At 40.9% G+C, this 26,300-nt stretch overlaps 1 protein-coding gene across 1 annotated transcript in view; it reads left to right on the plus strand.

Annotated features, from left to right (window-relative positions):
* Positions 1-18,238: 18,238 nt before the first annotated feature.
* Positions 18,239-26,300, plus strand: part of slc2a13a (solute carrier family 2 member 13a) — a 62,401-nt gene continuing 54,339 nt past the window's right edge. Inside the window, exon 1 of the mRNA XM_079623639.1 lies at positions 18,239-18,946. Within this exon, the coding sequence (XP_079479765.1) occupies positions 18,412-18,946 (535 nt within the window). The 5' untranslated portion in view covers positions 18,239-18,411. The remainder of the gene's footprint in view (positions 18,947-26,300) is intronic.

Genomic DNA, 26,300 nt, shown 5'->3' on the forward strand with positions numbered 1-26,300 from the left:
GGGGAACATGACTGACAAGTCAAGTCAAGTCAAGAATATTTGTATAGCGCTTTTCACAATACAGATTGTATCAAAGCAGCTTCACAGTATTAAATTAAAATAATAATAAAATGTCCATGTTTGGTAATGCTAATCAATAGTATTATTCATTGATTAATTAAATTGAATATCCCCAACTGAGCAAGCCAAAGGCAACAGTGGCAAGGAAACGAAAAACTCCATCAGGTGACCTAATGGTGACCTAAAACTCCATCAGGTGACCTAATGGAGAGAAAAAAAACCTTGGGAGAACCCAGGCTCAGTCGGGGGCCAGTTCTCCTCTGGCGGTTATGAACTAGATGCCGGATTTAACGGTAAGATTAAAAAAATGTATATGAATGCCTGGTTAAAGAGATGCGTCTTTAATCTAGTTTTGAACTGGGAGAGCGAGTCTGAGCAACGAACAGTATCAGGAAGGCTATTCCAGAGTTTTGGAGCTAAATGTGAAAATGCTCTCCCTCCTTTGGTGGACTTAGGTATAACCAAAAGCCTTGAATTTAGCGATCTTAAAGAGCGCGATGGATTATAGGGCGATAAAAGATCCGTTAAATAGACTGGAGCTAAGCCGTTTAGGGCTTTATAAGTCAGTAACAATACCTTATAATTAATACGGAACTTCATAGGTAACCAATGTAGAGATGATAAGATCGGTGTTATATGATCATATTTTCTTGATCTAGTAAGAACTCTAGCGGCTGCATTTTGGACTAACTGTAGCTTGTTTATTGAGGATGCAAGACAAGCTAATAGAGCATTACAGTAATCTAGTCTCGAGGTCATGAATGCATGAACTAACTTTTCTGCATCAGAAACTGATAGCATATTACGTAGCTTAGCAATGTTTCTAAGGTGGAAAAAGGCAGTTTTTTTTTTACATATGAAATATGATTTTTAAAAGACAGGTTGCAGTCTTGTATGACACCCAGGTATTTTACTGTAGAGGATAAAGTAGCAGGATATGTTAAAGTTGTATTGTGAGAGGTTTTGTGGGCGGTTTTTTGAACCGATAAGTAGTACCCTCTGTCTTGTCTGGATTTAATAAAAGAAAATTACGCGTCATCCAATCATCCAATCTTTTATACCTTTAACACACTCTGTCAATTTTGATAATTTAGCGTTTTCATCCGGCCGTGATGAAATATATATTTGAGTGTCATCAGCATAACAATGGAAACTAATTCCATGTTTCCTTATAATATTTCCACTGTAAAATAAAGGGCAAATTTTTACCTTTATTCCGGGGGGGGGGGGGGGGGGGGGTAACATATATTATGTAAATTACCATTGAACAATAAAGCAACTGCTAAACCTGTAAAAAATGTTGCCTCACAAAATAATCAACAATTGAGGGCAAGTTTTAGCCTTCCGGGCTATTCAATTGGCGCGTAATTTGCGGATACTGTGTTCTCTTGTGGCTCGTGCACAGTCTTCATTCGGATGCGCGCTTCAATCCGTTGTGGAGACTCTCTATTCGTTCCGGTGAAATTACAAAACAAAATGCACACAAACGTGTCCCTGTCTGATATTCAACCACTGATAAACATAATCCGTTCCCTTTCGAGGAAACTCGCGATGCGTCGATGACGCTTTGGGAGCTACAGCGTGAACGTATCTGAAGCAGCTGTGTCAACTTAGTCCAAAGTAATGAATGAACGAGCGCCACGTGCGGGTGACGTCATGACCAGGAAGATACAAAAGCGCATATGGTGAAACCGGCACTTCAGCTTTTTTGCCACAGCAAAACAATCTGTGTCTGACTGTCTGTCTATTTATTGTTGTCCGTGATTTATATATATATATTTTGTGGTTACAATGGCGAAACAATTATACAGGCTGTGTGCTTCTCTCTGCCCGCGTTATTTAACGGGTGGAGACACACACGAGCTGTGTGTAATGTGTTTGAGAGTGGAGCATGCGGTGTCAGCCTTCGAGGGGGCTGACTGCCAGCATTGTGAGAAGCTTCCGCTTCGCATGCTCCGCTCCCGTCTGTCACTCTTCGAGGAGAGTGGTCAGGCTCGCGATCCTCAGGGTGCAGGACCCGCTGTTGCCGAGGTAGCACGGAGAATGCATTCCTGGGGATCGCAAAAGGATCTCTCAGAAGGGTTGGAGACGGGTCCGAGGACCTTATCTCCTTCCTGTCCTGGGAGATCCAGCGCTCTCTCTCCGGTGTCGGAAGCCCGCTCTGCGGCTTCTTCCGCCCGGGTAGAGAGCCCAATGCTTCAGTGCTCTAGCTCCGAGGAGGTAGATGTGCTAAGCATTGGCAGTGACACAATCACTGGAGAAGGGGACTCGCCATCCTCTTCTCCAGCATATGAGGAGCTGGTGGAAGTGATAACTCGTGCTGTGGATAAATTACATATTGAATGGCCAGCCGAGAAAAGGGGCGCTCGTCCGAAAAGCAAATTAGACGAGCGTTTCTTACCATCTAATGTTTCACTTCCACCACGAGGTCTTCCGTTTTTTCCTGATCTTCACAGTGAGCTGTCTAGATCATGGGATAAACCGTATTCTTCTCGGGTCTTTAGTCCTCAAGTGCATATTTATTCGGGGATTAGAGGGCTGAGAGAGCATGGTTATGAGTCGATGCCCCGGGCTGAACAGACGCTCGCGAGTTATCTGTCACCCGGTTCAGCATCGTCTCTGAAGACCTCGGCTATGGCACTGCTCCAGGCATATCAGGCTGAGCTGCTGGGGGATTTGGATAAAAGTGAGGGAGTTGGTCCCGAGGAGGTTCGAGAACTTCGTCGGGCCACAGATTTATCTCTCAGGGCTACTAAGGAGACCGCCAGAGCAATCGGGCGGTCTATGGCAGCCCTTGTAGCCACTGAGAGGCACCTCTGGCTGAATCTGGCAGATTTAAAAGACAAAGACCGTTCTTTTCTGCTGGATGCTCCTGTCGAGCCTTCTGGTCTCTTCGGCGACTCCGTCAATTCTGTCGTCGATAGATTCCAGGAGGCTAAAAAGCAGTCAGAGGCGTTTAAAAGAGAAATCTCCCTCGCCGAGTCCAACCCCCTGGGGCTGCTGTGCGTGAGCAGCCCCAGCCGTCAGGCTCCTCATATAGAGGTCAGCAAAAGGAGAGTGTTGCGTCTCGTGCACCTCCGCAAAAATACTGGAAGCAGACGCAACACTCTCAGTCGAAGCCCTCGAAGCCGAAGCCGGATCTGAGGACCGTTCTTCAGACTAAGAAGGCTCAAAAGAAAAGATCCTGACGCCAATGGCGTCAGACCAGTGAGGGCAGCCCCACCTGGGGTGCAGCGGGTCACACCTCAGTATACGGTGTCCGTTCCAACTAAGTGTCCTCAGGGGACCATTCTGCCAACCCCGCCACCCTTGGTGCTTCGGGGCGCAGTGGTTCCCAGCGAATGTCTGGCGCAAGGTCGACCCGACATTGCGTCGGAAATGAACCTTCTGAGGGGGCTTCAAAAACAGTCAGTTCGGGTAGTTCCTGCCGGTATGTTTCAGGTCCCCGAGCTGAGTGTCTCAGTTACACCAGAGACCAGCCCCGAGGGGCTGGTTCCCTTAGTAGAATTTCTGTCAGATTCTGCCAAATATTTCTCGATGGGTCCTGCATATAGTAGAGAAAGGATACAGAATCCAGTTCGGTTCTCGTCCTCCTCGCTACAACGGGGTGTTGCTCACGTTAGTGCGTCCCGAGCAGGCTCTGGTGATGGAGCAAGAGGTGAAAGCTCTGTTAGCCAAGAAGGCTATAGAGCAGGTGTATCCAACCGACAGGGAATCTGGTTTTTACAGCCGCTATTTCATTGTTCCAAAAAAGGATGGGGGGTTGCGTCCCATTTTAGATCTTCGTCTGTTGAATCGTACAGTACAGAAACTCAAGTTCAAGATGCTGACACTCAAGCAGATTGTGACTCAAATCAGATCCGAGGACTGGTTTGTTACAATAGATCTGAAAGACGCTTACTTCCACATCTCCATCCTCCCTCAGCACAGGAAGTTCCTGAGGTTTTCTTTCGGGGGCAAAGAATACCAGTATCGGGTACTTCCGTTTGGTCTAGCACTATCACCCCGCACGTTCACAAAGTGTGTAGATGCAGCTCTGGCCCCGCTCAGGCTGCAGGGCATACGTATTCTGAACTACATAGACGACTGGCTGACTCTAGCGGAATCAGAGCAGTTAGCGGTTCGGCACCGAGGTGTTGTTCTCACTCATATGCGGAAATTGGGGTTGAGGCTCAACGCCAAGAAGAGTGTGCTGTCTCCATTACAGAGGACCACTTTTCTTGGTGTCGTATGGGATTCAGTCACGATGCGGGCCGCTCTATCGCCCGCTCGTGTAGCTGCTATCCTGACAGCCACAAAAGAGCTAAAGCTAGGCCAGTCACGCACTGTAAAACAGTTTGAGAGAGTGTTGGGCCTCATGGCAGCGGCGTCCAATGTGATACCCTTTGGCCTGCTGTACATGAGACCTTTGCAGTGGTGGCTCAGGACCAGAGGGTTCTCCCCGAGGGGAAACCCACTTCGGGTAATCAAGATCACGCGGCGGTGTCTCCGCGCCTTGGTTATGTGGAGGAAACATTGGTTCCTGTCCCAGGGTCCGGTGTTGGGAGCTCTTTGTCATCGAGTTGCGATCTCGACAGATGCTTCCCTCACCGGCTGGGGAGCGGTAATGGAAGGCCGCTCAGCTCAGGGTCTGTGGAGTGGCACATAAATTGCCTGGAGATGATGGCCGTTTTCAATGCGTTGAGGCACTTCCTCCCAGACCTGAGGGGCCACCATGTGCTTGTCCGGACAGACAACACATCGGTGGTCTCTTATCTGAATCGCCAGGGAGGTCTACGGTCGCGTCCACTGTGCAAGTTGGCGCACCAGATCCTCCTATGGTCCCTAGGGAAATTACGCTCTCTGAGGGCAGTGTATATTCCGGAGGTACAGAATGCTCTGCTCCCAGGAGATCTGGAGCGAGTCCACCAATGCGGAGTAAACCTTTTGTTAGTAGCACCGCGCTGGCTGAGTCGAATCTGGTTTGCGGACCTGATTCATCTCCTAGACGGTCCTCCCTTGGAGATCCCGATCAGGAGAGACCTTCTGTCTCAGGCCGGGGGCACAATATTTCACCCCCGACCAGAGATTTGGAAACTATGGGTTTGGCCTCTGAGGGGGCCCAATTCGTAGAGAGTGGTCTCTCAGCCGAGGTTGTTGAGACCATTCTAAGCTCCAGAGCTCCCGCTACAAGGAAGTTGTACACTTTAAAATGGAGAGTTTTCACTTATTGGTGTCACCAGCGTCAGTGGGATCCGGTTTCCTATTCAGTAAACACAGTACTGGAGTTCCTGCAGGAGCGCTTTGCATCAGGTCTATGTCCGTCCACCTTAAAGGTTTATGTGGCGGCTATTGCGGCTTTCCACACCCCGGTGGGTGGTACATCTTTGGGTCGAGACCCCCTGATTACTCGTTTCCTTCGTGGCACCCTGAGGCTAAGGCCCGCAACTCGCACTAGGATGCTGGCTTGGGATTTGGCATTGGTTTTAGAAGGCCTATCTGGGGCTCCGTTTGAGCCCTTAGAGTCGGTCTCAGAAAAATTTCTTACTTTTAAGACTATTTTCCTCCTAGCCATTTCTTCCCTTAAGAGAGTCGGAGATCTTCAGGCCCTTTCGGTATCTCCTACCTGCCTGGAGTTCGCTCCAGGCATGGTTAAGGCATTTTTATACCCTAAGCAAGGTTATGTCCCTAAGGTACCTACCATCACTCCTAGGCCTATTGTGTTGCAGGCGTTCTGTCCTCCTCCGTTCACTTCTTCGGACCAGGAAAGGTTGAACCTCTTGTGTCCAGTGTTCTTCTTGGAGGAAGGCCGACCAGCTGTTTGTTTGTTTCGGATCACCCAAGAAAGGTCTTCCTGTTTCTAAGCAGACAGTTAGTAAGTGGATAGTTGAGGCTATTACTCTTGCTTATGAGTCCTCTGGCCAGCCTTGCCCTTTGGTGGTCAGGGCTCATTCTACTAGAAGTATGGCGGCCTCTAAGGCCTTAATTTCTGGAGTTTCTCTCCAAGACGTTTGTGATGCGGCGGGCTGGTCCTCTCCGCTTACATTCGTCAGATTTTATAGCCTGGACCTGGATGCTGCCCCAGGGTCCCATGTTCTTAGTGCTTAGTGTTTTCTGATGACAGTATTACACTCAGGCATTTGTAACTATGGCGGTTTGGGTATTCTCGTTCCCAAAGCGTCATCGACGCATCGCGAGTTCCCTCGAAAGGGAACATCTCAGGTTACGTATGTAACCATAGTTCCCTGAGAAAGGGAACGAGACGATGCTTCGCCCTGCCATACTTCCTGCATTCATGGGATTGTCTTGCTTCGGCAAGTTATGCTGAAGTGCCGGTTTCACCATATGCGCTTTTGTATCTTCCTGGTCATGACGTCACCCGCACGTGGCGCTCGTTCATTCATTACTTTGGACTAAGTTGACACAGCTGCTTCAGATACGTTCACGCTGTAGGCGTTCCCAAAGCGTCATCGACGCATTGTCTCGTTCCCTTTCTCAGGGAACTATGGTTACATACGTAACCTGAGACGTTTTGATGAGAGAAAAGAACCCAGAACCTCTAACACGCTTGGCAAAAGTTCTACCACTGGACCATTTAAATACACACTTAAAAAATCTATGTATTTATTCACGTACAAATTCTCGCCAACATACAGTATATTAGACCTCATTAAACGACAAATTAAACCCAATGTACTAGTTAAAGCGATATTCACACCATATTATGCACTTAATGTTTTTCTTGATGTGGTATTATTGTTGAATGCAGTTTGAAATGTTTTGCCTTGGTAAAGTGCCATGCACTGTTATGTTGTTATAATTCTATTCTGTAGGCTACCATACACTTTGGTTTTATTTTTGTTGGTGCACTTGGAATTGAAGTTGTTTGTATAGTTAAATTAATGAGATTCTAAACAACTAATATGGCTCACCTAAACTGAGTGATGCTATTTGAAATACATTGCCTTGATAAAATACCATGCACTGTTATGTTGTTTTAATTCTATTCTGTACCACACTATGCACTTTGGTTTTATTTTTGTTGGTGGAGATACATTTGATGTTGCCTGTCACTCAATCTTAAATATCTGTGATATGGCTGACCTAGACTGATTGTTAGGTGTCTGATTTATGTTCAAAATGGACAAAAGTGAGTAGTCCATGTGTGGATTTATGGGGCAGTCTATTTTATTTATTTATTTTTAGAAGGAAAAAAGTGTGAGTTGTATTCAGTTACCATTTAGCTGCATTTCTGTTTTTAGCCAGTGGAGAAGGGGGACAGAAGGGTCTCTGATTTTTCAACATTGTATTGCCATTTTGAATGTAACAATGCCTTGAGCCTGTGTGTCTTAGTGCATCACAATGTGCATATGTTGTTCTGCATATGTTGTTCTGCATTTACAAAACAGAATATATTGATTCCTTCAGTATGTTGTTGTAATTTATTTATTTGTTACCATAATTACTCATATTCTCCGGCCCCTTATTTTGCCTCAGTTTCATGAACTGGCCCCAATTCCAAATTAATTGAATAGCCCTACGTGCCATTTACAAGGTATATTCTGTCCAGCAGGTGGCAGTATATCTGTTTGTCTGGCGTTGTTGTACAGTACGTTCAATCTATCACACTTATTTTACACTCTTATGGTAAACGGAGATAGAGATTAAGAAGGTTTCCAAAAAATCAACCCACAAAGCTGAATCCAAATGCAAAAAGTAATGTTTTCATGCCTATTAGCGATGAAATTACTTGTTTTTCAGAATGTATAATCATCAACAATCACTTCATCAGCTCGAGTAGTGTCCAAGCCTATCCGTGTTCTCAGTGAAATGGTGTTGATTTACCTATAATCAAGTCCTATAATCTAAATAACCACACTCATGGACATACTAATCCCAGATTACCACTCTTATCGGGAGAAGTCGGTAACCTAGGTGACTGTTTGAAAACATGAAGGGTAGACTACTGAACACTCACTAAAGGCTTCTGGAGGAAAACTGAGCAATGATAAAGAAAAACGATGAATGTCCTAAACATTTGTCAGCAATATAAGAAGCAAGATTTTGGGAGATTCTTCTGTTTTCTTGTCACGTCGTTCATTTTGAACAAATCTTTAATATGACTCGGGACTTACCGAGTTGTCTCGGAGAGTGATTCGTTCATTTTGTGTTGAACATCCTATGGGTTCTGTACTGAAAACAGAAATGGTTAGTTCATCTCTCGAGTCTTCAGGTTCGGGTCAGAGGCTGATTCTTTCGTTCTTTTGTCACGTGATAAACGAATGACTCCGAAGACTCAAAAGATGAAGGCCCTGTCCCAAATGGCTTCCTCAGAGTCCACACTTTGGTGACGTCATGTAGTGCAGACCTAGGGCGCATTGAGAGGTATTTTTGGGACAGACTCGATCGTCACGCCGGAAATAGGAAGACGGTCCGGTTGTTGTTTAAATATTATAGCTGTGTCCCAATGTGAAGGCTGCATCAATCGAAGGCCGCGGACTTCAAATTATGCAGCCTATGCGTCCTTTGATTGTAGCCTTCGTGGAATTTCCTAATTGCGCAACCAGGTGTTCCCGATTACAGCTCCAGGCGCCAAGCAACGGTGCGAGAGTACAGCCATCCTGATAATTCATTTGATATTTGAGTACACAGCTATGGACCCAGAATTGGCTATTGCCATTTTTATATTTTATATTTCATTGGAGAACATGGTGAGGATGTTTCAGGTCTTGTACTTTCGGCTTAGACGAAGGTTCAAATGTTCATTTATAATTACTTTGATGCGATTTTATAGGCTAGTGTATTCTTTTTATTATGCACATAAATGGACCTTGGTACATACATTTACACAGGTTTTCAACGCTATTTGAATATAAAACCCAGTTGAATATAAAAAAAGTCCAGTGCGAATGTTACTCCCGCTCGTCATCGGCAGCTGTCACTGAAGACAATCGTCCGTAACACTTTACAATAAGGTTCATTTATTAAACATGATTTAATGTATTAACTAACATGAATAATACATGTGTTACAGTATTTATGAATCTTTATTAATGTTAGTTAATATGAATAAAGCTGTTCATTGTTTGTTCATGTTAGTTCACAGTGCATTAACTCATGTTAACAAGATTTTAATAAAGTATTAGTAAATGTCGAAATTAACATTAACAAAGATGAATAAATGCTGTATAAGTGCAGTTCATTATTAGTTAACGTTAACTAATGTAGTTAACTAATGTTAACTAATGAACCTTATTGTAAAGTGTTACCCAATCGTCCGTAAGCTACACCGGTCCGAGCGCTTCAGATGCGCCCTTTGAAATGGGACGGAGCTGTAGTTAGCAACAACTTGTTAATATTGTGACAATAGGCCTACATGTTGTTACTTTCATTGTCAGAATAACCAGTGGTGGTAAGGAACTACAAACTTTGTTCATGACAAGGAGGTTTTTTCCCTGCAGAATACACTTTTACTCTTGAGACCTTTAGGCCTACATTAGAGTAACGTTATGCAAGATCATTTTGCTTTACTAAGGTTTGAAATATATGACTAGTAGTTTCCCCCCAATGCGGTATTAGTGGTTATTAATAAAGCGTAATAAAGTATCTCAATATTTATTTCATGAGTCAGCCCTGCAAACCGGTTGGTAGAAAACTTAGTGGATAGTGGAAATATGCACTCAAACACTCAGAGACCATCAGATGAAATCCCACCAGCAGGAGGCCTTACCAGGGGCTCTATTGTGGAGCCCGTCGCGGTCCAGCAGCACACCAGGGTCTCCCACTCAGCTCAATACAAGTCTACATCATTCTTTCTTATTTTATGTACTGTAAATTTAAATGTGTATGTTGATTTTGAGATTTTTTAACGTATGTTGTAAATAGTTGGGGGGAAAAAAGGTATAGAATCATTTGTTTCATGTAAAAATTATGACCGTCATTACAAAAATAAACTATGTCCAGAGCAATGAATTTTCTTTTATTTACACATTTAAAGTTGCATAAAAATAAATAAATAAACAGTTTTTTTTCCCTTTTAAAAAATATAAGTTAAAAAAAGTTAAACAAATATATATAATATTCTCAATCATTCTTTCAAGAAGAGAAAACTCTCTCTTTTGCCTGTCCATCCTCTCCTGTGCTCTCCTCGCCTCTGCAGTCCCATGTCTTCTCTAATCAAGTCCAAAACTCGTCCTCTCGGTCTCTTCTTCGTGGTGCTGCCGGTGCTGATGCTGGTGCTCGTGCTGGTGCCTCTGGCTCCTCCTCGCCGTGGGCACCCACTGCTGAACTTGACCCTGGTTTGTCCTCAGGGATTAAGGCAATGAGGACAGGGAGTGCCTCTGTCCCAACACCTCATCCATGAGGACAAACCAGGGCCAAGTTTCAGCAGTGGGTTTCCCACTCACACCCTCACCTGTCCGAGGACACTTGCAATCCTAAGGCAGAGCAAATTAACCATGGCTTGTTAACCACAACAGCACAATACATTTCAGCTAAGATGTGTGTATTAACTTTCTTTCTTGGTATTTTTTTTTTTTTTTGGCCTGTATGAGAGTTAATTACCTTCCCCAGCAGACCCATTTTCTCCAGAATTGCTATAAAAAAGCAGAAAAGGGTACATGAAAAATTAAAACCTTAAATTATAGTTAAAGGTTTTAACCTTATAGTTAAAACCTTTGTAGACGTAGCTTGCATGACACCACTACAAAAACACATAAAAGTAAAACCCCATTGCCTTGTCTACTGCTTTTCTTATTGTTGTGGGCTTTATAGGGTGAGTGATATTTCTTATAATACACAAGTGAGACAGACTAGTGCAAATATTACAATAAAAATGTATTTAATTTATTTATTTAATTACAATTTAATAAACTGAGCTGTCTGCTCCTTGCTCCCTGAAACAATTATTAAACTAAATATTAGGACAAGTTGTATACTTACAAATGAAGCCACGCAATGGTGATGAATGAGTTAAGATGAAGTTTATAAGAAAGAAAAACTTGTGGCTTTTAACTCACTAGCTATTTGAGTAAATGAAAACATAATACTTACATTTAAATGTGAATTTGCCGTCCACCACCGAACTCTCGGCCGTCATTTTTTATACTAGGCTTGTTTGAGATGCGCCTTGCCTCGCCTGAAATGTATGCGAGAGTAGCCGGCTGCAGTGAGGGGAGGAGTGAAAAAAGCGCAGGCAAGCTGGACAGTTCTCTCTTCTCACAGTGGATCTGACACCTGTGAGATCAAAGATGGATATCGCGGGATTCACGGGATTCACGCTCGTGCACAGTGTTGCTAATAAACTGGATGTAATTTAAGTTCTTTTGCCTAAAATATGAAAATAAATATAATGAACAAGACACCCAAATCACTTGTTAGGCTATATAATCCCATTCCAAATACGTGTTTATCAATATTTTTTTCTTTTCTTCTATATATATATTAATTACATAATCCATATAGAGATCGCACTTTTAGAGAGTTTGGGAATATTCACAGATCATATATACACATAAAACATGATATCAGAGTTTTAATATCAAACATTTTAAAAGAGAACATTACATCATGATTGTTTAAACCAATGAGCATTAAGCTGTGTCGTCAGCAAGTCGTTTCCCATCATGCTTTTGATCCGCGCAGTCGGTGGAGAGCAACTGCGCGCAACTGCAGAATCCGACAGGTGCGGCTTGCGCTCGCGAGAGATTTTTGACATACGTCAGCATGACATCAGAGCCAGGCGGAACGCAGTCGGACACTTTTCTAACCGGCATGCATCTCGCGGTGATCACCGGTGATCGGTTCTGCGCAGATTTTGCTCATCTCAAACAAGCCTAATAATAATGCTGTCGTCACCGGCGCGCGATGGCTTATGGGATAGAATCAGGCCGCAAGGATCCGTTTATGCATCCTTTCTTTCACGGGGAAATGAAGGGTGCATTTGGCGTCGCTTTTGAATCAGGGTAGCCTTCGTCGCGCCGCGATGACTCAACCGGCCTTCGAATACGGCCTTTGGATGATGCCGAATTGAATTGGGACAGCCTTCATCGCGCCGCGGTGACGCAATCGGCCTTAAAATGCGACCTCCAGGTGTGCAGCCTTTGAATTGGGACATCCTTCGTCGCGCCGCTGTGACGCAATCGGCCTTCAAATACGGACTTCGGAGGCTGTAGCCTTCACATTGGGACACAGCTTGTATTTCTACATTTACATATGACTCAGTAAAGCCCTGACATTCGGTTCTATTTATTTAATTAATCATAATGCGATTGTAGCCTATTATTCAGCAAGCTATTTATGTTTATATTAAATATAAATATATATTTATATTTTTGTTTGAGATATCAACCACTGGTTGATGACCATAATGTTTGTATAAACTGTAGGTAACAACTGGTAAAATGTACACCTAGGTCATACAAACCATAATGATATTTACACTTAAAGGTAGGGTAGGTCAGAATTGTCTAAAAAAAACTTTTATTCAAATTTGTTTAAACTGTCTTTATATACCAATGCATAATTAAAATGCAAGTACTCTGAAATAGAGAGTATAAAAAACCGAGTGACTCTAGTGTATTTAATCTTCAATAAACACAGCTCATTAATTCCATTCACTCCCACCTAAAAACGGGTGCGCGACTGCGCGCACGTGGGCAGAGCCAGTAATAGCGGCGGTAGTCATGGCGACGGAGAGTGACAGTCGCGCAAGCCAATCCTGTGATTCGTCCCGAATGGAAATAATGAGCTGTGTTTAATGAAGATTAAACGGTCTAGAGTCACTCGATTTTTATACTCTTTTTATCAGAGTACTTACATTTTAATTATTCATTGATATATAGAAAGTTTAATCAAATTCGGTAAAAAGTTTTTATATAAATCCTACCTACCCTACCTTTAAATATTTTTTGTATATTTCAATTATTTATCTCGGTCTTCAGGCTATGCAGTCAGTGAGCGATTAGAGAGTAGATGGAGCCTACAAACTTGAGTTTGTCCATCTATTAGATGGTTGAGGTTTGCTATTGCTGTATCTATCACCTTAATGCAAAAATTAGCTTCACATCTAGGTCTTTTATTTTTTAACCAGCTGTCTAACGGGCCTATTCACCTACATCAAAAGAAAAATGTGGTTGAATTAACTGATTGCGCAGCTAAAACTGATCTTGTCCCAGTTGAATGCCACTAATGTGACATTAAGAAGGAAGAGAAGATGCAAGGCAGAGACTCTCAACCTCATAATAAGCTCTTTTGTAAAGAGACGGATTAACCGTTCTTTACCAATACAAGTTCAAGAATGTGTGTATGAATACTGGGATAATCAGATAATAAACTATCAGCAAATACTGATATGCCATTATCAACAATCCTGTGAATGAAGTCATTAAGAGGCATTTCTGCGGTATGAAACCACTCAAGTCATTGATTCATGGACCAAACAGTATCTTACAGAGATTGTAGCATCTGATGTCATGCTATTCCCCACTGTACTTAAATCAATACAAATAACAACATTAATTAGCACTTCAGTTGATCAAACAGATTTGATCAACAGCTCCACTCAGAAATATTCCATTTCCTGCTCCACGCTCTCTTTAGTGAGAGAAATCAGAGCATTCAACCTCCACTTCCATTAACAGGACAAAACTCGTGCTTTGACTTTCAAAAATGCCCAAATCGATCTCATAAGACCACGTAAGAATTTTTTTTGCCGATTTTAAATGAATTCGTAAAGTGAACTTAAATCGAACCCTCAGTCGTGCGTGAGCAGATCTTACAGAGCTTCAATTATCCAATATTATTATCCAATATCCAATTATCCAACAGTTCACCAAAACATAAACTATAGTTACGAATTGCATGAAAAACCCTCTCATGGCCCTCTTGGAATGAATTGACCAGCCAGAATGTATATTGCTAGAATGTATATGCACCGTATACAATAAAAAAAATGAATGAATGTATATATATTAGGGCTGTCAAAAGATTAATTGCGACTAATCACATCCAAAATAAAAGTTTGTGTTTGCATATATGTGTGTGTACTGTGTATAATTATTTATATAAAAACACACACAATCATGTATATATTTAATAAAAATTGGTTATATTTATATATAAAATATTTATATATAATATAAATTATATAAATGTATATACAGTATATAAATGCAAATATTTCTTAAATATATACATGAAAGTGTGTGTATTTATACATAATAATTATACACAGTACACACACATATATTATGCAAACACAAATATATATATATATATATATATCACGATCACGCCAGGCTCTCCCTCACTCATCCGATGGTCACATTTACCAGAGTACTTAAAACGGACTACATTTCCCATGATTCTCACTGGCACTTAACCATGTACACCTGACAGTCATCATCCCTCATCATCAACACTATAAGTAGAGCACACACAATCTCAGTCATTGTCTGGCCTTGTCTGATACGAGCTACTTCCGAGCTACTTCCGAGCTACTTCCGAGCTACTTCCGAGCTACTTCCGAGCTACTTCCGAGCTACTTCCGAGCTACTTCCGAGCTACTTCCGAGCTACTTCCGAGCTACTTCCCAGCTACTTCCCAGCTACTTCCCAGCTACTTCCCAGCTACTTCCCAGCTACTTCCCAGCTACTTCCCAGCCACATTATCCTGTTTGCCACGATTGCTAATCCTGTTACCTCTTCCATGTTAGTCTCCAGTCATCCCCAGACCTGCAAGTACTCTAAGCTGTTTTCCAGTCATTCCTTGTCTCAGCGTGTTCCCTGTGTGCGTGTGCTCATCCAAATCTGTAAGCAAAAGACTCAAAGATAACCATAAACCTATATTCTCCCCATCTCCGCCCATCTCAAGCATCACCACTTACCTGTTTATTGACTGGGTTCTTGCCCAAAACTGATAATAAATGGCTTCTTTGAGTTTTAGCTATACCTTGTTTTGTTGTGGTTTCAATCTTTTTGTGAAATCACTTCTCAGAGATCTTTGATGCCAGAAATATTTTAGACTTTATTTAACAAAAGATCCTGCAGGAGATGACTCCCGAACATCGCCTCCAAAAATGGTCATACATCCTATAGATTATTTTGGGCAGGGGTCTTATACCATGTGACACACTCAAAGAGAATTCTCTGCTTGCATCAGCATTCTGAGCCCCCAAAAGTCAAACCAAAGACACACACAGAGGAAATAATGGTGTACAAATATATAGCTAAATTACTTATTTTCTAAATAATAAAATCTTCAACGGTTTCCTGGTTATTTTAGTCTGAGTCTGTAGGCCTACGTGACACAAAGTTAATCTAATGCATATTTGTCAGTTAAAAATTAAATCTTTGCAGTCAAAAAATAAATAAAAACATTGAATCTATTTGGTTTTAATTAAATAATCATCTTTAAAATGCATTTATTCAATTGCTTAGCATCTGCATAAATCTGTTTCATTATGAAACAATTAAATGTATTCAGTTCAAAAGTATGAACATGGTTAAAAGTTAAAATGTATGAGATTGAACAAAATTCCATTTATTCATGATAAATATACAAACCTGGTTGTTGTGTATTTAAAACATTCAGTTTATAAGTAGACTATTTACAGAAAAATGATCAGTTTTGATGAGAAATGTGTAATTTTAATAAGATTTGCTACTTTTGTTTATAGGGCTTTTGGCATATCTGGGCAGAGGAAGCACATGTGAGATTACTGGGGTCTTTTTTCTCAGGAGAAAAATCTATTAACCAATTGACCATAGCATATGTCTCCATTTAATTGATTTTTGGAGAAACAGTTGCGATCTTAAATAGATTTGTCTCATTTAAACACTTTATTTAAAACATTTCAGAATGCATAATAGTAGATAACATGATTGGGCAAAGCTAGAATGTAACTTTTTGGCTCCTCGTGGTCTGAGATGGCCACGTCCCACAGAGAATTGAATTGAAATTACAGGAAGAGTAATTTAATGAATAGCAATTCAAACAAGTTAAGCGCAAAAGATGAATTATGTTAATCCAACATGTTTTACAACAAAATTACCTCATAAATATTGACTAAATATATAGCATTCCCCCCTAATATTTAGTTTTTTTCTTAAACTGAACTAAATTGAATGAAAAAATAAATAAAACAGAATTCAATTTTGCCTTACAGCCACGCAAAATGACCATCACATTGTTTTCAGATTGTTTTATACAAAAAAATAGACATATTGAATAAAAAACTATTGAATAGCCTAACACTGAACTGTAAGTACACAAGCAAACTAATAATATTTAGACATTATGTATTTGTAAAACAGTGTTAACATAAAATAAACAATATGATGCATATTTCAGCCTTAAATGAAACTCTTCCAAGACCAAATGATCACAGCAATTGATAACCATGTTCATTGAATATCTGATCTAATCGAATCATTGTCCAATTTGTGTCCATTTGTGTTTCCAAAGAATTTCCGGAGATCTAAATGAGACATAAATGAGAACTTATCTTCCTGAGCTATGAAAGAGCAACCTCTGATCAATACCGTTTTCCCATAGGAACTGCTAAAATGCACCATTACAGCTTAATGCCAGTTTTATCGTAATGCGGACAGCAAACAAGAGTTGTCCACAGAGTTGTGCAGTGATACTGAAGCAGGTTTTTTTTTGGCTTTTCAGCTGGTTTGTAATGAACAAATCAAACAAAAGTAATTGAAATAGCTTGACACAATAAATGTTTCAACTTTGAATCACTTCCGCAGTGTTACGATTATTCAACCCCTTGAATAAATCCCTCACAAATGCACAAATCTGCAAAACAGGTGTTGTCTCAAACACACCTGCAACTAATCAAAGGCTTCATTAGTTGCACCAGGTGTGCTTGAGCTAGAACACATGAAATATTTGAACTGGCTAGGTTTGTTGAGTGTCAAGTTTGACTGCATGTTAGAAATATGGCTACAGTTGTGGTTCGGTAATGATCTGGGGCTTTGCATCCTCTGGCACTGGAAACCTGTAGCGTGCGGAAAGCAATATGGATTTATTGAAGTATAAGGAAAATCTAGGAGAAAACGTCATACCGTCAGAATATGATACAGATACCATAAGATACAGAATGATGCACTTAAAATGTATCCAGATAGGATTTATGGTGAAAAGCGAGACAGTACGGTTACTGATAAGTGTTCTCAACCCAGATGGCGTTGCCTATAGACGAGCACGAAGACTCCGCCGGAGGAGGCACCACAATGGTCTTGTATCAAAATTTCTTGTATCGTACGATAAGCTTAAACCGTACAGCCTCCGCATTTAAGTGCATCATTCTGTATCCAATCATTTGGCCGGATCCCGTGATTTCCTCAGATATAAAGCGGGCTACCTCCATCCAGTCTGAAAAGTGTTTTCGCCTGTAAAGTCTATTCTGGCGCACTCTAAAAAATGCTGGGTTGTTTTAACCCCAAATTTTGGGTCAAATATGGACAAACCCAAACGTTGGATTAAAAATACATTATAAAAATTTTACCCAACAGCTGGGTTTGTCCATATTTGACCTAAAATTGGGGTTAAAACAACCCAGCATTTTTTAGAGTGCGTCCTACAACAAATGGTAATGCCATGTTGGTAGATTAGCACCTGTAGACGTTCCTTTTGTACAAAGCCCAGATAAGGAAAAAAGAAACTTCAAGAAAAAAAAGAACTTCTACGGAAGACTGTATTCTCAAAATATCTAGAAATAGTTCAACTTTATTCTCAAAATGCAGTTTTTTTTTTTTACGTTACGATTCAGGGCTTCCGTAAAATTAACATAATTTTATGTTACATAGGCCTATAAAAATAAATCAAATGTAGTATAATAATAATATATAATGTAGATTTACAAGTTCACATGTTAATTAATATTTTAATGAAAGACAAGAAAACATAATAAATATATTTGACATGGCTATGCAAGAGACTTGACCAGACCAGAAATAACCCCCAGACTTCTTAAACTATTTATTTATTTAGTATTTTCAAGTTCACTTTCTTATAGTTTATGCATTTTTAACGTGTTTTGAGGTTACTGTTTACAAAAAGAAGCTCTTTGGCCAATGGGTGTATTTCTCAGCACGTGTGTTGGTGTGTAGCTCTTTGACGCCATGCGCACGTCACGGTGACGCCGAGCTCTACCTTTCCCTTCACTCTCACCACTGTCTGATGCTTCAGACTTCACGCACAGAGCAGTGACACAACTTGTCAGGATTCAGACTAGACAGACCATTCATAAAACCCCACCAACAACACAACAGCACGTCAAGCTGGACTCACATCAGCCCACTTCTCCAGTTCATCCTCTTTGACTTACTGTGCGCATTTTTTTCTTGCGGTTTTTCACTTATGTCCCTCAAATCCAGCGATGACTATAATCTGCGTAGTATGAGCAATCTGATGGGCGAGAGGCGGAAGAGAGCGGCGGATGATGGAGAGCGGAGTCTCATCAAGGCTCCGTCCAGCGCGAGCCTCAGCAGCGCCGGTCCCTCAGCAGCGTCTCCTGCGCCCGCGGACCTGGAGCGCGCGGCGCGCAAACAGTTCCAGCAGGATGTCACGCCGGGTTTCGTCTACGTGCTGGCCGCGTTCTCCGCTATCGGCGGCTTTCTGTTCGGCTATGACACCGGGGTGGTGTCCGGAGCGATGCTTCTGCTCAAGAGGGACATGAATATAACTGCCCTGTGGCAGGAGCTGCTGGTGTCCGGGACTGTTGCCGCGGCGGCGGTGTCCGCGCTGCTCGGCGGGTGTCTCAACGGGTTGTTCGGGCGGCGGGTGTGCATCCTCACGGCTAGCTTTGCCTTCGCCATCGGGGGGATAGTGATGGGATCTGCTCCTAATAAGGAGGCACTGCTGGTTGGACGACTCATAGTGGGACTTGGGCTTGGTAAGTGAGACACACCTGACCGATGGTGATGCATGCAGTGTGCTCTTGTCATCAGAAAAGTTACTACGAGGTTGTTTTGTGTCTTGCTTTTTTTGTTGTATTTCAATCCTCAGTTGATTTATGGGTAACACTTTACAATAAGGTTCCATTTGTAAGTTAACATAAACTAACAATGAACAGAACATCAGCATTTATAAATCTCATCCTTTACTAATATTTATCAAATGTTGCATATGTATACATCATTAATGTACTGTGAACTAACATGAACATGAATATTTTTATTAACTAACATTAACAACTGTTAATAAATGCGGTAGAAATATATTAATTGTTAGTTCATGTTACTTGAGACCTACTACTGTATTGTGAAGTGTTTACTTTTTATGTAATCTAAATTTTTAAATGTAGTAATGATTATATCAAACAGATATAATTATTTAAGGTGATGTAGTTACTGTAGCTTCATGTTACATGTATTTACTATATGAATAAGTAAATTATGCATAATTACAGGAACTAACCCTAAACCAAAAACCTAACCCTAACAGTAACTCTATATTAAGTAGTTAATTAATATCACTCAGTACTTATTTGAGTAAGTGCAATACAACAACGTCAACTTAAAATAAAGTATAACCAATATTACTACATTGTAAAAAGTGGTCAATATGCAGTTTTTATGGAGCTATTTTGACTATAGCCTAAATGTATGTTTATCTTTATGTAGTTGATTCAGTCTTATGAAATAACATTTTGGACTTAACCAAATAAATAACTTTATAAAGTTACCTAACAAAACAGTTTCTGCATTTGTTTGTTTGTTTGCTTTAAAATAAACAGCATCTTTAGAAATCATTGTGTTTTGTAAATGGACGGTACATTTTTGGTTCTTTTCAAACTCATTTCAGACTGTTTATTTTTAATTTAGTCTGGCAATTTCGTCCCTGGACTGTGGAAAATAAACACCTTCATGTAACGTATGTGTTCAACGGTCTATTTTCAAGCCTCACAGGATCATTTTTTGTATTTATTTTGGTCTTCATTTGCTAATTATTTGTGTTTGTACTTTTTTTTTTCTCATTTTCTTAAAACATCATACGTTACAAAAAAGGGCCAAGCCAATAATGGCAAAATTGTGGTCTTTCATTGATCTTACCCATTTTGATCACAAATCACTGGTCTGGAAATAAGCAAGAGTTGCACTGTAGATAAATTAACTTAGCACTGAATAGCCTTCCCCATGCAGACAGCTTTTTATAGGAAGAAGAGTCTGTGTTGTTCCACTCAATGTTGATGGCTTCAAACAGTTCATGAGTAGTTGAAAAATGTCTCCTAATATGAGACAAAATATTCACTATATGGCTTAAATCTGGACTGTGACCAAGGCCAAAACATGAGCCTGATGGACTTCTTGGTTGATTCACACCCCCGCTTTAGAAACGTTCCAGTAAACACTGCTAATAGGGATAAAAAGTGAAAAGGGGGAGGCAACTACATTTTAAAGCATCTGTGTGAAACAAACCTGGAAAGAGACATGAGGATTTAGGGGAGAAAAATTAGAGATTCATAGTGCATTCCAGTGAATTCTTCATGGGATATATCATAAATTCAATCAGGAGACCAGACAACAAATGCATAGTATGTTGTCTTTTTTACTGGTACAGAGGAATACAAACACAAAAATGAAAACAATCAGGAGGAGAAGAACGCAGCGACTAAAAAGAGATCTTGACAGATATTCTCTTTTTATCAACTCACATAAAAATACCAAGTGTTACGTTATTCTCTTTCAGTCTGAACATGAGAACATGAAGAACATTTTTACAGGATTATTTGTAGCGCAACCTTATGAATTGAAATTATTTGTTGCATTATTTTTTGAGTGGAACCTTCCCAAACTGGATGTGCCTCCCATAGTCTAAAATGCAGTAGGCTCTTTAGGAAAAAGTGGATTGGAGTTTTTGTTTTTCGTCTTTATGTTGTCATGTGGCCTTGTTGTGAATGACCTTTTTTTTGGGGATGCCTTTGTTCTCTTGCCTCTTTGTAATGAGATGAATAAGAGTGTGTTTCTTTCACATTTCCTTTGTGTCCATTGGGACACAGCTCTATTCAGCGAGTCCTTCCAGCTTAGTAAGAAAACACTTAAGCACCGAGACAGTTCTCTAATGTATTTAGACAACCCGGGATGCGTTCAGTAACATGTCATCTCACAATGGAAGAAATCATGCTAGACCGCCATTAAGATTAGCCCCTTCCTCACCCATGGCCACTCCAGCCTGTTATTCTAGCTCTCCTAACCATTGCAACTGATTCCTTCTGCAATGTTCCTTAAGCTTCGAGATGCAGCCCAACCACTTCCCAACTGGCTAAGGTGGCATATATCATCTCTGCTCTGCCCGGCAGAGCAGTCGGGGTTGACTATCTTGCATCAGAGCGGTCCAGTTCTCCAGTCCGCTAGTGCTTTTATCCAACAATTCCGGGAGGTGTCGAGCAACCAATGCGGGACTCACATACTGGTGAGTAGTTATTGTGTCTTTGAGACACTGAACCTTATTCGTGGTCGAATATGCACTGTGCTTCTTCACCCTTGTAGTGTCTAGCAGTTGGAATGAGCCAGCCCTCCTCTCCACGTATCATCAGGAGCTAATTCCTGCTTCACAGATGCAGGTAAGGATGAAGCAATGGGACTGCAGTGGTTTATTAAATGTGTGTGGATAACCGACTGAGATCATGCCCTGACAAGCTGTATTCAATTTATCATAGTGAATAGTCAGAAGTTTCAGAAGTCTGCGCTTCAGATGCTTTTCCTGGAGGAGACAGTGCAGATTAGTTCCACCTGGCTGACTCTGGAAGTGCAAAGGAGTAGACAGGATGAGCGGTTATGTTTATACTTAATGAACACCATTCATTGCTCTACCATCCAAACCTCATTGAGATTAACAATACGGTGCTATCCATACTCCTGCCCTCATATACTCCAGTGCAGCAGGGAACTTCATGGCCCAATCACTCCTCTTTACATTTAAAATTCAACTGACAAAAATTCAGCTCCTTCATCAGAAATCCATTGATTCCAGATTCATTACCCAACAGGATCACTCACCCTCCAACCCAGGGACCTCCACAGATAAACACTCTTAGTATTGTTAATTACACAGAAGATTTTGTACTGGGACTGCCATGGCTCATTCATCACAATCTGACTCTTCCTTTGGTCCACTCGAGATGTGAGCAATGTTTTAAAGGTTGCCTGTCCATTCTTGTTTGTCCTACCACCATTGAGAGTCCCTCGATCTTTGTAGCATTGACATTCCAACTAAGAATCAAGCCTTCCTTGAAGTGTTCAGTCTGCACAGCGCCTATAACCTCATTCATAAGAGAGATGAGTGAAAAACTGCTTTCATTACATCCTGTGACAACTTTGAATATCAGGTCATGCCATTTGGCCTGGCCAGCTCCCCCTCTGTATTTCAGTCATTTATAAATGAGGTGGTACAGGACTTTCTTCACCGGTTCATCACACTTATCATGTTCAAGGATGCTTAGAGGAACACCGGCTACACCTCAAAGTCCGTTTGCCAGTTTAACTTTAACTGTCCATTTCCTGGGATATGTCATATTGTTTCAGGCAAAATGCAAGCTATCACATCCTGGCCTCAACCTTTTCACCAAGGAGTAACAATGCTTCCTCAGCTTTACCAACGTTTAAAGGCTGTTCATTTATAATTTCAGCTCTCAACAGGGTCCCCATCCTCTATCAACTTGATCCAGAGCTCCTCTTTATCTTGGAAGATGACAAATCTGTCACCAGGGTTGATGCTATCCTGTCATTGAGACAGGGAACTCATCCCAAGCTCTATCCCTGTGCTTTTTCTTCATATTTTCTTGTGCTGTTGTCTTCAAATATTGTCCACAGCAGTCCAGAATTATGATATAGATAACCGTAAGCTGCTGGCTATCAAGATGGTTTTATAGGAATGGTGGCACTGGTTTGAGGGCCCTAGCACATCTTTCAAGTCATCACAAACCAAGACAAGCTTGAGTACCTCTGTTCCACCTAGAGACTGAATCCATACCACGTTCCCTGGGTATACCCTTCTTCAGACCAAACCTACATACCCAATTGCTCATACTTGCCAGAACCACTTTATCGTTTTCTCCTGGATTGGCCACGCAGGAGTCACAGAGGTGTTGGCACTGACCCAGAAGATACTGCTGGCCCCATCTCCTACACAACATAACTATATTCTCACATTGTTCCCACATTGAGTCTCCAAGGTTCCAACTATTTTTTAATGATGGATTTTCATAGCTTGACATTAATAGTTTGGGACATGGGTAAAACAACAAAATCTTTACATAAAAGGCAACTTGAAAAGTAACAACAATAAATGAAGACAGTTGGTGGATTGAATGCTGTTTTTACGATAACATGTGGTTATGCAGAAAGCAAATGTCAACTCAAAAACATTTAACGTGTGTGTGTGTGTGTGTGTGTGTGTGTGTGTGTGTGTGTGTGTGTGTGTGTGTGTGTGTGTGTGTGTGTGTGTGTGTGTGTGTGTGTGTGTGTGTTTTGGACTATTTAATTGTCAGACTCTTGCCTTTTGAATAGTGTTTCAATAAATGCACACAGTAGGCTTATTTAAAATGTGTTCAATGTGCATGCTTTTTCTAAAGGATTGTACACTGTCTTTTTAATTGCTTTGCTTAAAGGATACCAAGTGAGTCATAGTGTGTTGTGTGTAAGATCACAAGCTTTGATAAAATTTCACGCAGGGCTTCATTGAAAATTCAGAACTATTTTTAACTCGGGCAATTAGTACTCAGAGTCATAAGGATTCACATGATTTGACTGGGTGAAGACTGACAGAGCTCCACAAGCTCAAGTCGTATTTTTCATTAATGATTCCAAGGTTGGTTCCAAGAATGACCCGAATATCCCACGAGTATTTGGAAAGAGCAATTTAGCCTGATGCTTATTGTCTAGGATTACACACTGTCATTAGGGAAGATTGGTGTTTTCTCAATCCTTATAATGCCTGGCTGAGTAATGCCATCTTAATTGCTCAAATCCAGAGAATTGCCATTCAAGCATTATACTGTGGACCATAATTAATATATTTATAATTTTAAAGGTAGGCTACTATTACTTTAAGTAATACACACACAGTACACATTGGGGCGGTGGGGTTGGTTTGTTGTACTTGGGGGTGCTCTTTTTTACCAGTAAGCAAACCAACCATCCAAAACACCCTTTTAGTGTTCTAGTAACCACCCAGAACGGCATAGCAACACCATGGCAAACAGTTACAACACACTAATAGCTTTGTTGTCGCTGAGTCTGAAATCGCATATTCTGAGTAGGTGCTGGATTTTAATTTACTTTTCGGTCGTTAAAAAAGTATGCTCTATATAGTATGATTGAATATGGGTAGTATGAATGAAATTCGGACGTACTGCATCCGCCATGTTGTTACTGTCACGTGACCTACCAGCATCAGTTGCGTCGCTTCACTTCCATTCATAAATCCTCTCCCGTGGCCTCATAGGATAGTGTGCATCGAATGTGGACTTCAGAGTCTCAGTGGAAGTAGTAGGTCATCCGGCGACTTTCCGAAAACGATGTATTCGGACATACTACTCTTTTGGCATACTTTTTTTTCTGCATGCTATATAGTAGGGAAGTATTTGATTTCGGACACTAGGTGTGAGTTTTCGTGTAGTTATCTTTGTATTCATGAAGTGTGATCATTTTAAATTTCTAGTACTATTTGCGAATACCTATAAATAAATTGTCTTGTAACTTTTCTGAAAGGTCATTGATCTGATAATTAACCTGACTTTTGGTTTAAGTGATTGAGCGCAATTACTTCCAGGCTGACCTTTGTGAAAACACAAAACCAGTATGGAGCAAAAGGGTCAGTTAAACCATCAAATGAATGACCTTTTCCTCAGCTCATTATGTTTATTTAGCAGAGCTATGACAGCAAAGTATGTGTTTACACTACTGCATATGAGTCAAATCATTAATGCAGTGTTCAGAAAGTCAGTCTCAATAGATTTGGGCAATTCCTCACCCTAACAATCCTTCAAAACCGGGCGCAGATCTTTGTGCTAATCACAGATGGTATAAAGTAGAAGTTAATTTGGCTTGGCAATGTCTGAGCCAATGGTGTGATCAGAGAAGTTGCTAAGCTGTTTTGGCAATCGTCTGCTGTCTCCATGACTCGTCCACCGTTGTGGACCGAAAGGCCATTAGAGCGATGGCCTCTCACGCTGAGTGTCTGGGGTAGGCCGTTGAATGAAGTGGGTGAGTTTTTGCTTTAAGACGCTGTTGCTAATAATAAGAGACAGCTACAGCTTCAGTGTAGTCTCACACTAATGAGTCCACTCTCTTGTTTAGCAGCTAAACCTAAGCAAAAGCATCTACAGTGTTTTTTAGTGGACATAAACAAGACACCAAAACAACATAGATTGCCTCCACTTCCTCTGACTGACTGTTACATCATTAGAGCAGAGCTTCAATATTGTTATTGTGATGTATTGTACTCAGGAAAATTTGATTTTGAATAATGATAGCAGTGGATTGATACTTGCCAAGTATTCCCTAGCGCATTTAAACAGATTTACTGATGGCCATTAATGTTAAAATAAAACACTCGCACTGTAACTCTCATGCAATATCAATAACATTGCAAATTGCGATTCAATTGTTTATTGTGTTTTTTTTAGTATACATTGATGTTCTAAAGTGAAGTGAGCTGCCTCGCTGTCTACATACAAGGCTACCTTCGGAAGCTGCTTCCTAACCAAGACAAAACCTCACAAATGACTTAATGATGTTCTACTTCAGGATATAAACTTTGTTACCGGCAGCATGGTAATAACTCTCTGCAGGATTGAGTTAGCTGCTAGGCTTACCATAAGAAAAGATCGAAAATAGATAGAGCATGAACAATTTTTAGTGATATTTTTTAGTACTGAACTAATTTATCATTTTGTTTCTACGCATTTGGGTCTCCTCCGCAAAACACGTGATTCTGACTTAAACTTCTACTAATGGCAGTCTTTATGTCTGTATACGTGTCCTGTTTTTTTGGGCCTGTTATATGGCTCAGTTCCTAGTGAGTTAACTATGTACAGTGCCCTCCTCTAATATTGGCACGCTTGGTAAATATGAGCAAAGGCGGCTGTGAAAAGAGCCAATCCCAGAATGCACTGCACAACAAGCTCAGTAAACAATACATCCAAGATGGCGGATGAAGTGAGAGAAATGTTGATTATAAATATATTTCATTTAAAACTGAAAAACATAAGTAAAAAAAGTTCTGTATCCCAAATTAAAATTAAT

This window comes from Phoxinus phoxinus, assembly GCF_949152265.1.
Source record: "Phoxinus phoxinus genome assembly, chromosome: 9".
Lineage (NCBI taxonomy): Eukaryota > Metazoa > Chordata > Actinopteri > Cypriniformes > Leuciscidae > Phoxinus > Phoxinus phoxinus.